This window comes from Procambarus clarkii, chromosome 16 (genome assembly GCF_040958095.1).
Source record: "Procambarus clarkii isolate CNS0578487 chromosome 16, FALCON_Pclarkii_2.0, whole genome shotgun sequence".
Classification (NCBI taxonomy): domain Eukaryota; kingdom Metazoa; phylum Arthropoda; class Malacostraca; order Decapoda; family Cambaridae; genus Procambarus; species Procambarus clarkii.
This window is the reverse complement of record NC_091165.1, coordinates 13,063,129-13,076,871: the sequence shown is the minus strand read 5'-3', so window position 1 is coordinate 13,076,871 and position 13,743 is coordinate 13,063,129. Positions and strand designations below refer to the sequence as shown.

The window sequence follows — 13,743 nt, the reverse complement described above, 5'->3', positions numbered from 1 at the left end:
AGTAAATAGGTACCTGGGAGTTAGCTGCTACAGGCTGCTTCATGGGGGATGTGTAACAAAAGGAGGCCTGGTCGAGGACCAGGCTGCAGGGATGCTAAGCCCTGAAATCATCGCAAGATAGATAACCTTCCTCCCTCCGGTTAGCGGTTTCTGCATTGTTTTGATGCTTAGCCTCCAAACTGTAGTTGTTTAGTAGCCGGCACGGAGGGTCCGGAACTTCCCCTTCCCAGGGAAGAGAGAGCTGCACGGACAAGCGGCGCGAAGGAGAGGTGTGACGTTTGCTTGTTTCCTAGGGATTTGGGCGAGTTCTGCCTCATTGTTCAGTTTTTGGTTGCAATTTTCTTATCATGTGATGTTTGTTTCGTTTTGCTTACCTTTCTGGGTGCCTAACCCCATTTGATGGCAGATTAGGAAAACCCCTAACAACAGGGGGGGAGGGGGGTTCTAGGGCCATTGCTCCCTGTGCCTCTCTGAGGAAGGAGGGGGGCCAGGTTCTGGCCCCCCTCCAGAACCAGAACCAGGTTCTGGTTCTTTGTTCTGGCTCATGGTTCCCAGTAGGCTGAGCTTCGTTGACTATTGCCCTAGTCTAACATATCTCGTATTAGCCTGATAGCTCCAGGGAGCCTCCAGGGCTCACCCAGAAATTGGCGTTTCATTGCATTCAACGCTGGTTTTTTAAGATACTGTATTGAACTTAAGTAAGTCATGTTCAACAAGTTTTAAAAAAAAAATCCTCAAAATTAGATTAAGGTCTGCCGTTGAAGCATGCAGGATAGTTTAAACAAAACTGGGGAAATAAAATTCTAATCTAAAGGAGAAAAAATATTTTGTAAAGTGATTGCAAGCTATTAACCATTCCAGAATGGAATGCCAGGGAATGGAGGACTGGCTGCAAGTCTTTCTTCAGGTGTACCAGGGGGACAACAGAGCCTGAATACTCAGCCACCTCCTCTTACTGCCGGTCCACCTCCTCTCTCTCAACAACCTGCACTCCTGCCAGGCAATACTCCTCCAACACAGGTACACCATTCTGCACATTTGCTACTAAAAGTGTAAATTCTTTGTTACACATTTATTTTACTAAATAATAAAATGTGGTAAACTTTCTCTATCACCATAGAAGGCTTATAAAAATTAAAAAATATATATTTTAAATCAAAGGATAGCATTATAGTGATTATGTGCCCGGGTTTGTATACAGAATGTTATAATTTTCTTTCCACTTATCTTGGGTTGCCCTAGAGACAAATAGTGCCTTCCTTTTTAACTTGTAGGGAAAAGGAATTGCAGGCACTGGTCAGCTGGGGGAGACAGGACTTGACAACACACTGAGAGGGTGATTTATTCTCTGATCATATGTCAAACTTTGGACTTTGTACTACTTGTAGTACAAGTACTACAAAGTACTTGTACTATAAGTACTGAATGTTGGGCCTTTTGGTGCGGTTTTGTACTCTCTTGGTGCCTTCTTTGTCTGGCCATTTTTGTCATTTGATGCTTATTACTGTCGCCGTGTATCGTGCGGCACTGGCGGAGCCGCTCCAGCTTGCATTTGGGCTAGACGTCACTTTGTTTGCTTGTTACATTACAAAGGTAAAAAACCTGGAATATGAAAGCACACACTCAAATACTGTATACTTATGGATAAAAGTGCTATATCCACTTGTGCATTCTATGAACGATTGTTAATGCACATACTATGGATGGGTGAATCCATGGGTCAGTGGTGTATACAGATGATCTAGGTTGTGCCTCTTAGGCCAACAGCCAGCCTCTTAGTAGGCAGGAATGTCACACAGTTGCTTGACAGTCACTGACAGATGGAAATTTAATGTGCACACACTGGAGAGGAATTCAGGCAAATTAGATTAACTTGAGTAGACTCCTAGGATTATTATTCCTGCTGGCTAGTCTCTCACCAGGCCTCTGGGTTGGTGGTCTGGTCAACCAGGCTGCTAGATGCAGCTGCTTGCAATCTATTGATTGAATTACAGTACATTTGATCAAGTATCCTTTAAAGGTGTTTATCAAGCTCATCTTTGAACACACAGAACTTGGCTAGTTATGCCCCTTATGTATAGATGGAGGGCATTGAAAAGTCTTACATCCTTATTTACTAGAATTGTCTCTTTTGTCCTCTACCTATTGTCCCTCTACTTTTTAACTGGGCTATATTGCACTTCTTGCCATGCCTCCTGGTCTCATAAGGAATTATTTCCATGTACAGATTGGGAACTAGTCCCTCTAATATTTTCTAAGTGTAAATTATTATATCTCTGTCACTTCCCCTCCCCTTCCCCCTACCCCTCTGCTATACTCTTAAAAATTTCAGTTTGAGAGATTTTAAATTGTCCCAATAATTTAGGGGTTTTATTTAATGAATTTGGACAGTAAAAGTTTATGGTACATTTTAAGACACCAGTGCTATCTGGGAAGAATATTGTTGACCTAACAGCCTTAGTCAAAGCTGAATAATGACAGATCCACAATAAATCAATAATCTTACCTTACCCTTCATGAAAAGTACTCTTAGCTCCTCAGAGCTCAATATAACGTCATTGAAACCTTGCATGTTCCCTAGACCAGTGAGGTGGACCTCTTGACTGCCTCACAGGTAACCTGAGGAATTACCAACTGTGAATAATACTTCCTACCCTCTCGAGGTACACTTAATATCAATTTAAATATCACACTCTTTAGTACACACTGTTTGGGAACATATGCAGATGTTCATAAAATATAATTTAACAAACCATAATGATAATTCATTACAACACCTGGAGTAACCAATCGCCCAGATTGGCTATTCTGAATCCTAACTCGGACACACACATACACACACACATTCGCTCGCTGGCCAGTGCTCTCACATCTCTCAACAAACAGTTAACAGATCGACAATGTGCCAAATTTATATCTACAAAACCTTGAAACATTTAAGTATGCCATACATATAGACACATAGTACATACACAGATAAAAGCGTATAAAAATATACAGTATATATGGTCACTGAAACAAAATACCAATACTGTATATATAAATTGCATTAATTATACAATTTATTAACAAGTTAAGAGTGTGTAAGTTAAGAGTGTGTTTCATGGATATGATACCAACATCAAATCATATATCAGACGTCGCCCTATCCCCACTAGATTTTGAAGAAGCCATAAACAGTATGCCTATGCACTCTGCACCAGGCCCGGATTCTTGGAACTCCATATTCATCAAGAACTGTAAAAAACCACTATCGCAGGCCCTTCACATTCTGTGGAGACAAAGCCTAGATACTGGCGTTATCCCTGACATACTAAAAACAGCAGAGATAGCACCACTCCATAAAGGAGGAAATAAGGCAGAGGCAAAAAATTACAGACCGATAGCACTAACATCGCACATCATAAAAATTTTTGAGAGAGTGCTAAGAAGTAAGATCACAAAATACATGGAATCACAGCATCTCCATAACCCCGGACAACATGGTTTCAGAACAGGGCGCTCTTGCCTGTTGCAGTTGCTGGACCACTATGATATGGCATTAGATACCATGGAAGACAAACAAAACGCTGATGTAATTTACACAGATTTCGCAAAAGCTTTTGATAAATGTGACCATGGTGTTATTGCACATAAAATGCGTTCAAAAGGAATTACCGGGAAAATAGGCAGATGGATCTACAATTTCCTGACTGACAGAACCCAATGTGTAATAGTCAACAAAATAAAATCCAGCCCATCAACCGTGAAGAGCTCAGTTCCCCAGGGTACTGTGCTTGCTCCAGTACTTTTTCTCATCCTCATATCGGACATAGACCAGAACACAACCTATAGCACTGTATCATCCTTTGCAGATGACACTAGGATTTTCATGAGAGTTGGCAACATAGAGGACACGGCAAACCTCCAATCAGATGTAGATCAGGTCTTTCTATGGGCTACAGAAAATAATATGGTGTTCAACGAGGATAAGTTTCAGCTCATGCGCTACGGAAAAATTGAAAATATAAAAACAGAAACCACGTACAAAACTCAGGCAAATCATAACATAGAACGAAAAGGCAATGTAAAGGACCTGGGTGTACTCATGTCGGAAGACCTTACCTTTAAAGAACACAATAAAGTAGCCGTCACAACTGCAAGAAAAATGACAGGTTGGATAACAAGAACTTTTCACACTAGAGATGCTATACCGATGATGATACTTTTCAAAACGCTTGTGCTCTCTAGAGTGGAGTACTGCTGCACAATGACAGCCCCTTTCAAAGCTGGAGAAATTGCTGACCTAGAGAGCGTGCAGAGATCCTTTACTGCTAGAATCCACTCAGTAAAACATCTAAATTACTGGGACCGACTAAAGAGCCTAAATCTGTACTCCCTTGAGCGCAGGCGGGAGAGATACATAATAATTTACACGTGGAAAATAATTGAGGGGCTGGTCCCAAACCTGCACACAGAAATAACACCACATGAAACCAGTAGACATGGCAGGATGTGCAGAATACCCCCGTTGAAAAGCAGAGGTGCAACAGGTACTCTGAGAGAGAACTCTATCAACATCAGAGGCCCGAGACTGTTCAACACGCTTCCACTACACATAAGGGGCATAACTGGCAAACCCCTCACAGTGTTCAAGAGAGAACTGGATAAGCACCTCCAAAGGATACCTGATCAACCAGGCTGTGACTCATACGTCAGGCTGCGAGCAGCCGCGTCTAACAGCCTGGTTGATCAGTCCAGCAACCAGGAGGCCTAGTCGACGACCGGGCCGCGGGGACACTAAGCCCCGGAAGCACCTCAAGGTAGCCTCAAGGTAGGTGTACAGTATATTAATAATATGTATACGCTGGGGTCATAACAGTAGGAAAGCAATATGTAAAGGATCTGGGAATAATGATGCCTTTTGACCTAACATTTAGGGAGCATAATCAAGCAAATATAGTCAGCTAGAAAAATGATAGGATGGGTTATGAGAACATTCAAATCCTGAGATCCCACCACAATGGTCATATTATTCAAATCATTTGTGCTGCCCTGTCTTGAGTACTGCTTGATACTCACTTTCCCCATCGGAGCAGGACAGATGTTGAAATAGGAGGGTATACAGAGATCATATATGCACATACAGACACGATAAAGCACCTAAATTATTGGGATGTTTGAAAGCTCTCGACATGGACTCCCTGGAAAGGAGATTGGAGAGGTATCACATAATATATACATGGAAAATACTGGAAGGCCATGTCCAAAATTATCACCGTTAATTAACAACATACTGGAGCAAATGATAGGGCAGGAAATGCAGAATAGACCCAGTGAAGAGTAGAGGTGCCATAGGCACAATCAGAGAGCACTATATGATTATTAGAGATCCATGATTGTTTAGCATACTCCCAACAAGTATAAGAAATATTGTCAGAACAAAAATGGACATTTTCAAGAAAAAAGTTAGACCGTTTCCTACAAGAAATGCTGGACAAACAGGGTTTGTAGTGGATATTTAGGGCCTACAGGCCACTCCAAGCAACAGTCTCAAGTTATCACAAGTCAAGTTTGACCCCAGGCTGGGCTCGGGGAGAAGAAGAACTCCAGGTACACTCTTCAGGTAAAATCCAGGTAAGCATGCCATTCACAGTCACAAATCTTATTCTTTAATTTTGGTATTAAATGCATAACATGTTATGCATTCTTTGTGTTATCTAAAAAATTTGTAGATTAATGATTTATTGTATATTTTACAGTGAATATGCATTTATAAGTCAGAAAATTTATAATAATTATGAAGTGTCTTGAGTTTCATGTGATAACCCACTCACTTTTTGTTGAACAGGGCTTCTACTCACTACCTTACTCGGGTGGAGTTGGTAGTGGAGGTGTCTCAACAGCTGGGTTTATAGGAGGTCCTCAGCCAGGTGCTCTGCTCTCATGGGTCAGAGCCCAAGGTCCTCACATCGTCCAACATTCACCTCACCAGGCCCAGCTTCCTCCACGGCCCACTTCACAACCACAGCAACAGGCAATTTCTTCTATTATATTACAATATACAAAAAGACTTTTTAGAATATATAAGTTTTACAGCATTCATTATCTGTTATTGTCTGTGTGTGTGTGTGTACTCACCTAGTTGTGCTTGCGGGGGTTGAGCTCTGGCTCTTTGGTCCCGCCTCTCAACTGTCAATCAACAGGTGTACAGGTTCCTGAGCCTATTGGGCTCTATCATATCTACACTTGAAACTGTGTATGGAGTCAGCCTCCATCCACCACATCACTTCCTAATGCATTCCATTTGTCAACCACTCTGACACTAAAAAAGTTCTTTCTAATATCTCTGTAGCTCATTTGGGCACTCAGTTTCCACCTGTGTCCCCTAGTGCATGTGCCCCTTGTGTTAAATAGCCTGTCTTTATCAACCCTGTTGATTCCCTTGAGAATCTTGAATGTGGTGATCATGTCCCCCCTAACTTCTTCTGTCTAACAACGAAGTGAGGTTTAATTCCCGTAGTCTCTCCTAGTAGCTCATACCTCTCAATTTGGGTACTAGTCTGGTGGCAAACCTTTGAACCTTTTCCAGTTTCAGTCTTATGCTTGACTAGATATGGACTCCATGCTGGAGCCGCATACTCCAGGATTGGTCTGACATATCCTGATAATTGTGTGTGTCAAGTGTGAATGTATTTGCAAGTAAACGCTTGCTCCTGAGCCCTATTTTATTGGGCATCAGATGTCTAATTCCTGATCCTCATGCTTTTTGTAATTTCTATTCTTAAAACTATTTATTGTTTTAAGAACATAAAAATAAAGGAAAACTACAAAAGGCCTAATGACCCATGTGTGACATCTCTTATTTTCACCAAACTAAACAATATGTAACCTACACTTAAAACAATCCAACATCTGTTATGTTACCTGGTAATTTATTCCATACTTTTACCATCGTACTTCCAAACCACTTCACTAGGTTCCTAAATGTTATTCATACAAGCTAAGGATGATAACATGTTAATGTGAGCCTCCAGTGCCAGGCTAGGGGTTATTTCAACTCTTTTTGTTGGGATTTCAAGTAGTTGAGTCTAACATTTCTTTTTTGCCCAATGGTCCTTCTCTGGCCATTCTGATGGCCAGAGAAAGTCTGCTCTAACTTTCAACTTGTTGAAAGTTAAAAGGTCAACTTTCGTCTTTATACATCTGCATGTTTTCTAACACTTCATAAATTTGCATCTCCAAACATTGATGTGAATACTTCAACTTTATCATATACTTACTTCACGAATACCAGGATTAATACAGGCCCTAGTGCCTGTATTATATTAATATGTATATTAATATAATATAGCCTGTATTAATTTGTAGTGGAGAGTACTTGCAGTACTCCACTTGTGACTTTCCTCTACACTACTCTCATCCTAACTCTCTGTTTATAATATAATTGATATAATTGATTATCTAATATAATTGATTATCCTCCCAGCTATCCCTGCTTAAGTCTCAAGTATGTATAAATCTCTTGTGTGGAACTGTATAAAATGACTTCTGAAAGTCAAGGAAGGCAGTTTGCCTTTTTGGATTTTCTGTTTACCTAATTTGTTTTATCATAAAATGCAGGACTTGCATTATCTGAAGCCATGTTTGTGTTTGGTGACAAGGTTTGCATGATAAGCTTGATTAGGTCTTGGAGGATTTGTGTCATATCCTATGGCTTTGCAGCCCTAGTGTTATACTAGTAGCTTGAGGAACCACTAAGGGGCCCACCAGAAAAAGGCCCCTCATTACATTTAATGTTTGATTTTTATGTAACAAACTGCATTCTCACCTGCTCATTCTGCAACTGAGAACATGATTTGGCTTCTTTTTCAATGCACACATGCTTGCTTGCTCTCACTCACTCACAAAAGCAAATCAACAAGATTATTGAAGGAAATGAGGAGGAGGAGGAGGAAATATATTCCTGAAAATATACTAACATAAATGGGGTGAGGTAAAAAATACTGAAGTTAAGTGATATCATACAGCTTAATATCCCAAAATTGTCTCAATATTGCCCCGAGAGGTTTTCTTTAGAAAGACATAACAGACAAATTATAAAAGGTGGAGATGTTGCTATTCTGATAAAGGAGCGACTAAAGGTAGGAGAACTGATATTTGACAATCCACAATAAGTTGACGTAATGGAACTGGAGATCTGTAATCAGGATGATAAATTGATAATCATTATTGCCTCCAGTCCACCAGCAACACCAAAGTTTATCATCTTGCCATCAACCACGGAAGCACCCAGAAAGGTAGGTAGAAATCAAAACAGATTACTGCATGGTTGAAAAATGATACCAACACCTTCAAAATATCAAAAGAACTTCCTTAATAAGAAAACAAACAACCAAAACTTTGTCATACCTGGTTGATACCTGGTTGATGGGGTTCTGGAAGTTCTTCTACTCCCCAAGCCCGGCCCGAGGCCAGGCTTGACTTGTGTCAAACCAGTCATCCACGCTCTAAAGTTATCTCTACTTTTCCCCTTTGTTGGGGAAAGAGGGGAGCCGGCCCAAGTCAGCCGGGCCATTAACCGTCAGTTCTTAACCAATGTTCATGCCTGGTGGTCATCCGTGCACAGTGGCATCAATCTTGTTTTGGTAGAGTTTTGCCTTTTTAAGGCTGTTCCTACCGGAGTGTGTGTGTAAGCCAGGAGTTTCGTGTACTGGAACTGCACTAGATCAGGGATAACTTCCCTGTGCGCTCTGTAAGTATTACCCTTGCACAGTCAGCGTTCCCTTCCCAGAGGTGTTTGGGAAACACTCCTGTCAGGGGGGCTTCCTTGCTTGTGGTGATCTCACCCTTGGAGTAAGCCAGGGGTTTTGGGCTGTCCGTCTTGCCCTGGGTTAGGTGGTGTTTTTGGCTGGTAAGGCGCACTGTGGTTGGTGCTGCCAGCTTTTCATCTAGCAAACAGCACGCCGATATTCCTCTCAGACTGCCTTCTTGCCCGTGTTGTGTCTAGGAGGTTTTCCTCCTTCATTTCTAGTTTGCAGGCGCTTTGATCGTTTGCTTCTGCTGGCGAATTCTGCTTGTCGCCCTATTAGGCATGCCTAGGGTGTGTGCGGAGGAACTCCCTTGCTACCCTCTGGGCTTTCCAGCAGTTTCATGTGGTCTGGTTGCCTGCACCGACAGGGTTTACTGGCATAACTGGCCCCAGTGCCTGGGCTTCTTGTAGGGATCATTCACCCTACAGGCCCTGGAAAACCCCCGCAGGCTTGGTTGTACAACAGATTCCTCTTTTGAGCCTGCTCTCGCCTTGTGCAAATTTGAGGGACGTCGCCTGTGCCTCAAGGAGGCAATAGGACATTCTGCCTCCGAAAAAAGCTGCTTGTTGGTTTCGTGACACCTACGACCCCGAGTCATGTGGGACTTGTTCTCATCATCTATGAGGATCACCCATTCCTTCATGGATAATCCAAGGTATCAAGCAGCAGTCGTGTTGCATGGGCATTATTTTGTGTTGCAATCCACCAGATTGTGTGTTTCATTGGATGCTCCGGATCTGCCCTGCTTGGGTTTTAGGGACTCGGATTTGGGGGTGTTTGTTGCTTCGAGTGTAGTTCCATCCTTCCCAGTGGGCATGCTTCGCCCTTCTCCTCCTCCTCCCTCCCCCTACTTCCAGTTTCAATGCGCCTGAGGGTTTCGGACCCAGGGCAGGGCTCAAAGCATCATACTATTGCTTACTGAAGTCAGGAATAAAATATTGGAGCAAATGATCCCCACTGGACAGTGTTCATAAGATGGATGGAAGGGGGGTTATTCTAGCTATTGAGTGAATTGTTTGCATAGTTGTTTGCTTCTTCAATTCTCTTCTCTGTTAACCTTGCAGTCATCTGTATTGTTTCACTTACTTTCTGGATGTTATCTCTGTGAGGGTGGTCATAACACTCCCCTTCTCCCTATGCCCTTTGTGAGGGGGGGGGGGGCTAGATTCTTGCTCTGGTTCCCAGTAGGTCATCTATGACTTCTATGGCTGATGTGATTCATCTGTGTGGAACTTTCACTGTGAGCTCGATTCAGGGAGCCACCATTTGGTTCTTCCAGAAATCATTGTTTTGTACCCTTTTATGTCCTTATACATACATACATACACCACCATTTCCCCTCTAGAGTCTCAAAGCACTGGCTGGCACAGGTCTGACTCAGAAGTTTTCCCTGTGTGTGAAAAACAATAACCTCAAAGATAATGTCTGCTGGCTCTTGTGTTCATCGACCTTTACTAACTGCAACAGGGAAGAAAATTCTTAAGAAAAGAGAGACATATTAACTGGCATAGATGCCCCTTATAATATTCTAAAGTATGAGACTGCCAATGTATGGACAACTTATCCTGATAGATGGCCAGTTAACTTTTCTAAGCAAGTGAAAGGCCAGTCTTAACCAGGAACTGTTCTCAGTACAATATATGTATTCCCTACTGCTACAGGTGAGTGTGGATTGGCTGTTTTTCATGGGCCATGAGTGAATTGAGGTAATAGATGGGGGTAGTTGTGGGTGATTTGCCTGTTCGGAGTTATCATCCGTTACTCGGAGTGAGGTTTAGTCATTTCATGCCTCTTATTTCGTGGGTTGTATGCCTCGATACAGGTTGATCTCTACAAGCTTCCCTTTCCATAGAGGGAACAAGGTGGTTTGAAAGAGTTCTTCTCCCTAGAGGGTGAAGACATAAGCTTCAGGAGCCTAGTATATTTTCAAGTGTCTTAACTGTGCATGGTAACATAAGGTATGAGGAGAAAGTTTTTGTTTTAAATTTCAGTTGGAACACAAAGACAGTAACTTACCTAGGTGACGACAAGGACAAGCAATCTTATCCTGGGATAAATTTGTTTGATCTCTTTTTAATTTCTAAACTCTTTGTCTAATTGGAGGCTTTAAATATGCTGCTAGCAATAATAGACCATCTTGTATATTTTGTATTTATTTATTTATATTTACAAGAGTTCTTACATTTTGTACAGTTACTAGCAGGAATAGCATTTCGGGCAAGTCCTTAATCCAAATGTTTCTTGGAATACAACCCTGCCAAATCGTTTAACAACCAGGCACCCATTTTACTGTTGGGTAAACAGAGTCTACAGTAAAGGACTGGCACCCAGTAAATCCTTCCCTGCCAGGATACGAACCCAGGCCAAAGCGCTCATGAAATGCCAGGCGAGTGTCTTACCACTTCGCCAATGGGACTGTATATTAAATAATATAATATAAAAATAATAAAAATGAGAATTATGTTTTCATTATTTATTTTTCTGCAGGTTGGTGGTCTAGTTGGTGGTCAGCAGGTGAATAATACTGGTTCTATGCACTATTTGCTAAGTTCTTACCGTGTTGGTATGTTAGCACTGGAAACTCTAGCTAGGAGAGTCCATGATGATAGACCGCAAGCAAAATACGCCCGAAATCCACCTTACGGAGAGGACGTTAAATGGTTGTTAGGAGTGGCTAAAAAGCTCGGTAAGTAATTAATTCTTCTGTAGTACAAGTGACTAATCATTTTCCTTTAATTCAAGTTACTGATCATTAATTTGTAATAAAATTTACAAATACCTGTATAATATTTCTTCTGTAAATTGATAGAACTTCCATAATGCATGAATCATTGATGACAAAATAAGTCATACAAACAGTTTAATTGTTCCACGTGGATTAAGCAGTGAATTTTTATTACTATATTGCAGGTTTCACCAGAATTTTTATCAATTGTTTGTTTGACTGAAAATTACCATTTTACTTGGAATTTTTAAAACTAAATTCCTAACACAATCATAGAAATAGTAAAAAAGTAATAATAATACTGTACTACAGTGTGACCTCAAAATAATAGCTTCATTTTGGTAATGAATCAGGTCTGGCTTCACTGAAGTAATCACAAAATCTGAATCAACATGGTAGAGTAATTTTAAAAGGATAACTTTTGGTCAATATTTGTAAAAGACGTCATTTGGTAGCACCCAGTAGCTTGCATTTAGGTGATACCAAGCCTTGAAAAGTGCACCAGTCTCCGAGACCCCCCACGTTTAACTCTTTATCAACTACGGCCAGAATCTTGCTCTCTTTACTAGTCAAGACCAGCTTGATGATCAGAGATGAATTTAATATCTAGAAAAACTCATCAGAAAAAAATAGGGGTAATTCAACAAACTTCTGCCCGAAGAATGAAGAAACAAATAAATTGAAGCAAACAAGGCAAATGATCGTTGCCATGGGTGACCAACACTAACTTTGATACACTTGACCACCACCAGATAACATCCTAAGCCATTTTATGGGCCTCAGCCAGTTATCCACCTTACTCTAATAGCATCCTAAGAACTTTTTTCCTTACGCTAAATGTACAGGGTAACAGAACAAAATTTTCCCTATGGGACTATTTCTTTATTTTGGTTCCATATCTGTTTTACATATTTTGTTTCACTTTAGACAGAGGCCCATTTCTGGGGGAAGCCTCTTCGTCTCCCCGGAGCTAACCAGGCTGATATGAATGTATTAGATCCTGGCATCAGTTTAAGCGAATGGAGTTCTAGGCCTACCAGGGACCACGAGCCAGAACCTGGCCCCCTCAGAGAGGCTTGAGGAGCAATGTCCTATAGAAGCCCCAGTGTGGTTGAAAGCATTCTGTCTGCCATCCACTGGGTCAGGCACCCAGAAAGGTAAGCGCCCCCCAAAACAAACCCCCTATTCTGGTTAAGAAATTGCTACTGAAAGCCAAACTAGTGGACAGAACGCCCCAAATGAAAACGAGCAAACGGCATGGCGTCACCATGTCACCGTACTGCTGTCTGTGCAGTTTCCCCCACCCCGGGAGGGAGAAGGCGACGCCCCAGACCCCTGCGCCTACTATCCACACCCCAGTTATGTGGCTGATATGAGGCTGGCAAGGTCGTGTGACTCTGGCTCCCAGTTTCTAGTCCTGTGCCTTGTGGTGTAGTACTGTGCTTGGAGGAACGTATATTCTCAAGTACTCAGGGCTGCATGTGCCTAGGGTCACCTTCCCTAGATGCCCTTGGGGCTTGGGGTCATCTTCCACAAGTCACCTTGGGGGCTACCTCCGCTAGGTCTTTTGCTGCTTGGTGATTGGCCGTCTTTGTAGTCAGCTGGGGTATTTCCTTCACACCCCCCCCTTCCCTGTTCTTATTGGTTTTCAGTCCTTCTCGTTCTTTTGTAATTCTCTTCTTTCTGTGCTCTGTCTCGACACTGTTCATTTTTTTCCATACTCCTCGTTGGTGCCTCCCCGCCGAGCAGGTTATGTGGTTCGGCCCATGTGTTCTGTGCATACGCCGTGGGAGTTTGTTTTGGTTGCTTTGGTCTGGGAGGAGTACAATCACCAGCACAAGTGCTGGTGTTTTGCGTCTTTTTCTCTCGGGGTGCTACGCCTCTCGCTCTTCTCCATTCTCCAGTCCGTGCCCCGTAGCTACTGGGGTGTTCTGGATTGCAGCTATGGGGAGGACGGCGGAATTCTCCCTGTGTTATGGGTGTGGGGCGCCTCCTTCACCTCTATCCTGCTCTGCTCCTGCATGTGCAGCTCTGGCCTTCTACCCCTGGTGCTGCTCCCGGAATCTTCTCGGCTCCGTTGTATCGTGACACGTTGGTGCCTACGTTTGGCAGGTGAGTTTCTGCGTTCTGGCGTCTCTTTCGGCCAGGTGCTGGTTCGTGGTTTTTGGATAAGAATATCACTGCACAGGTGACTGCAGAGGGCCTGTTGGCCCTTATGTGGCAGCT

General features: G+C 42.4%; 1 protein-coding gene across 1 annotated transcript in view; it reads left to right on the top strand.

Annotated features, from left to right (window-relative positions):
* Positions 1–13,743, top strand: part of LOC123760069 (zinc finger SWIM domain-containing dorado) — a 123,805-nt gene that overhangs the window by 99,882 nt on the left and 10,180 nt on the right. Inside the window, 3 exon segments of the mRNA XM_045745505.2 lie at positions 862–1,020; positions 5,831–6,016; positions 11,280–11,478. Coding sequence (XP_045601461.1) covers positions 862–1,020; positions 5,831–6,016; positions 11,280–11,478 — 544 coding nt within the window.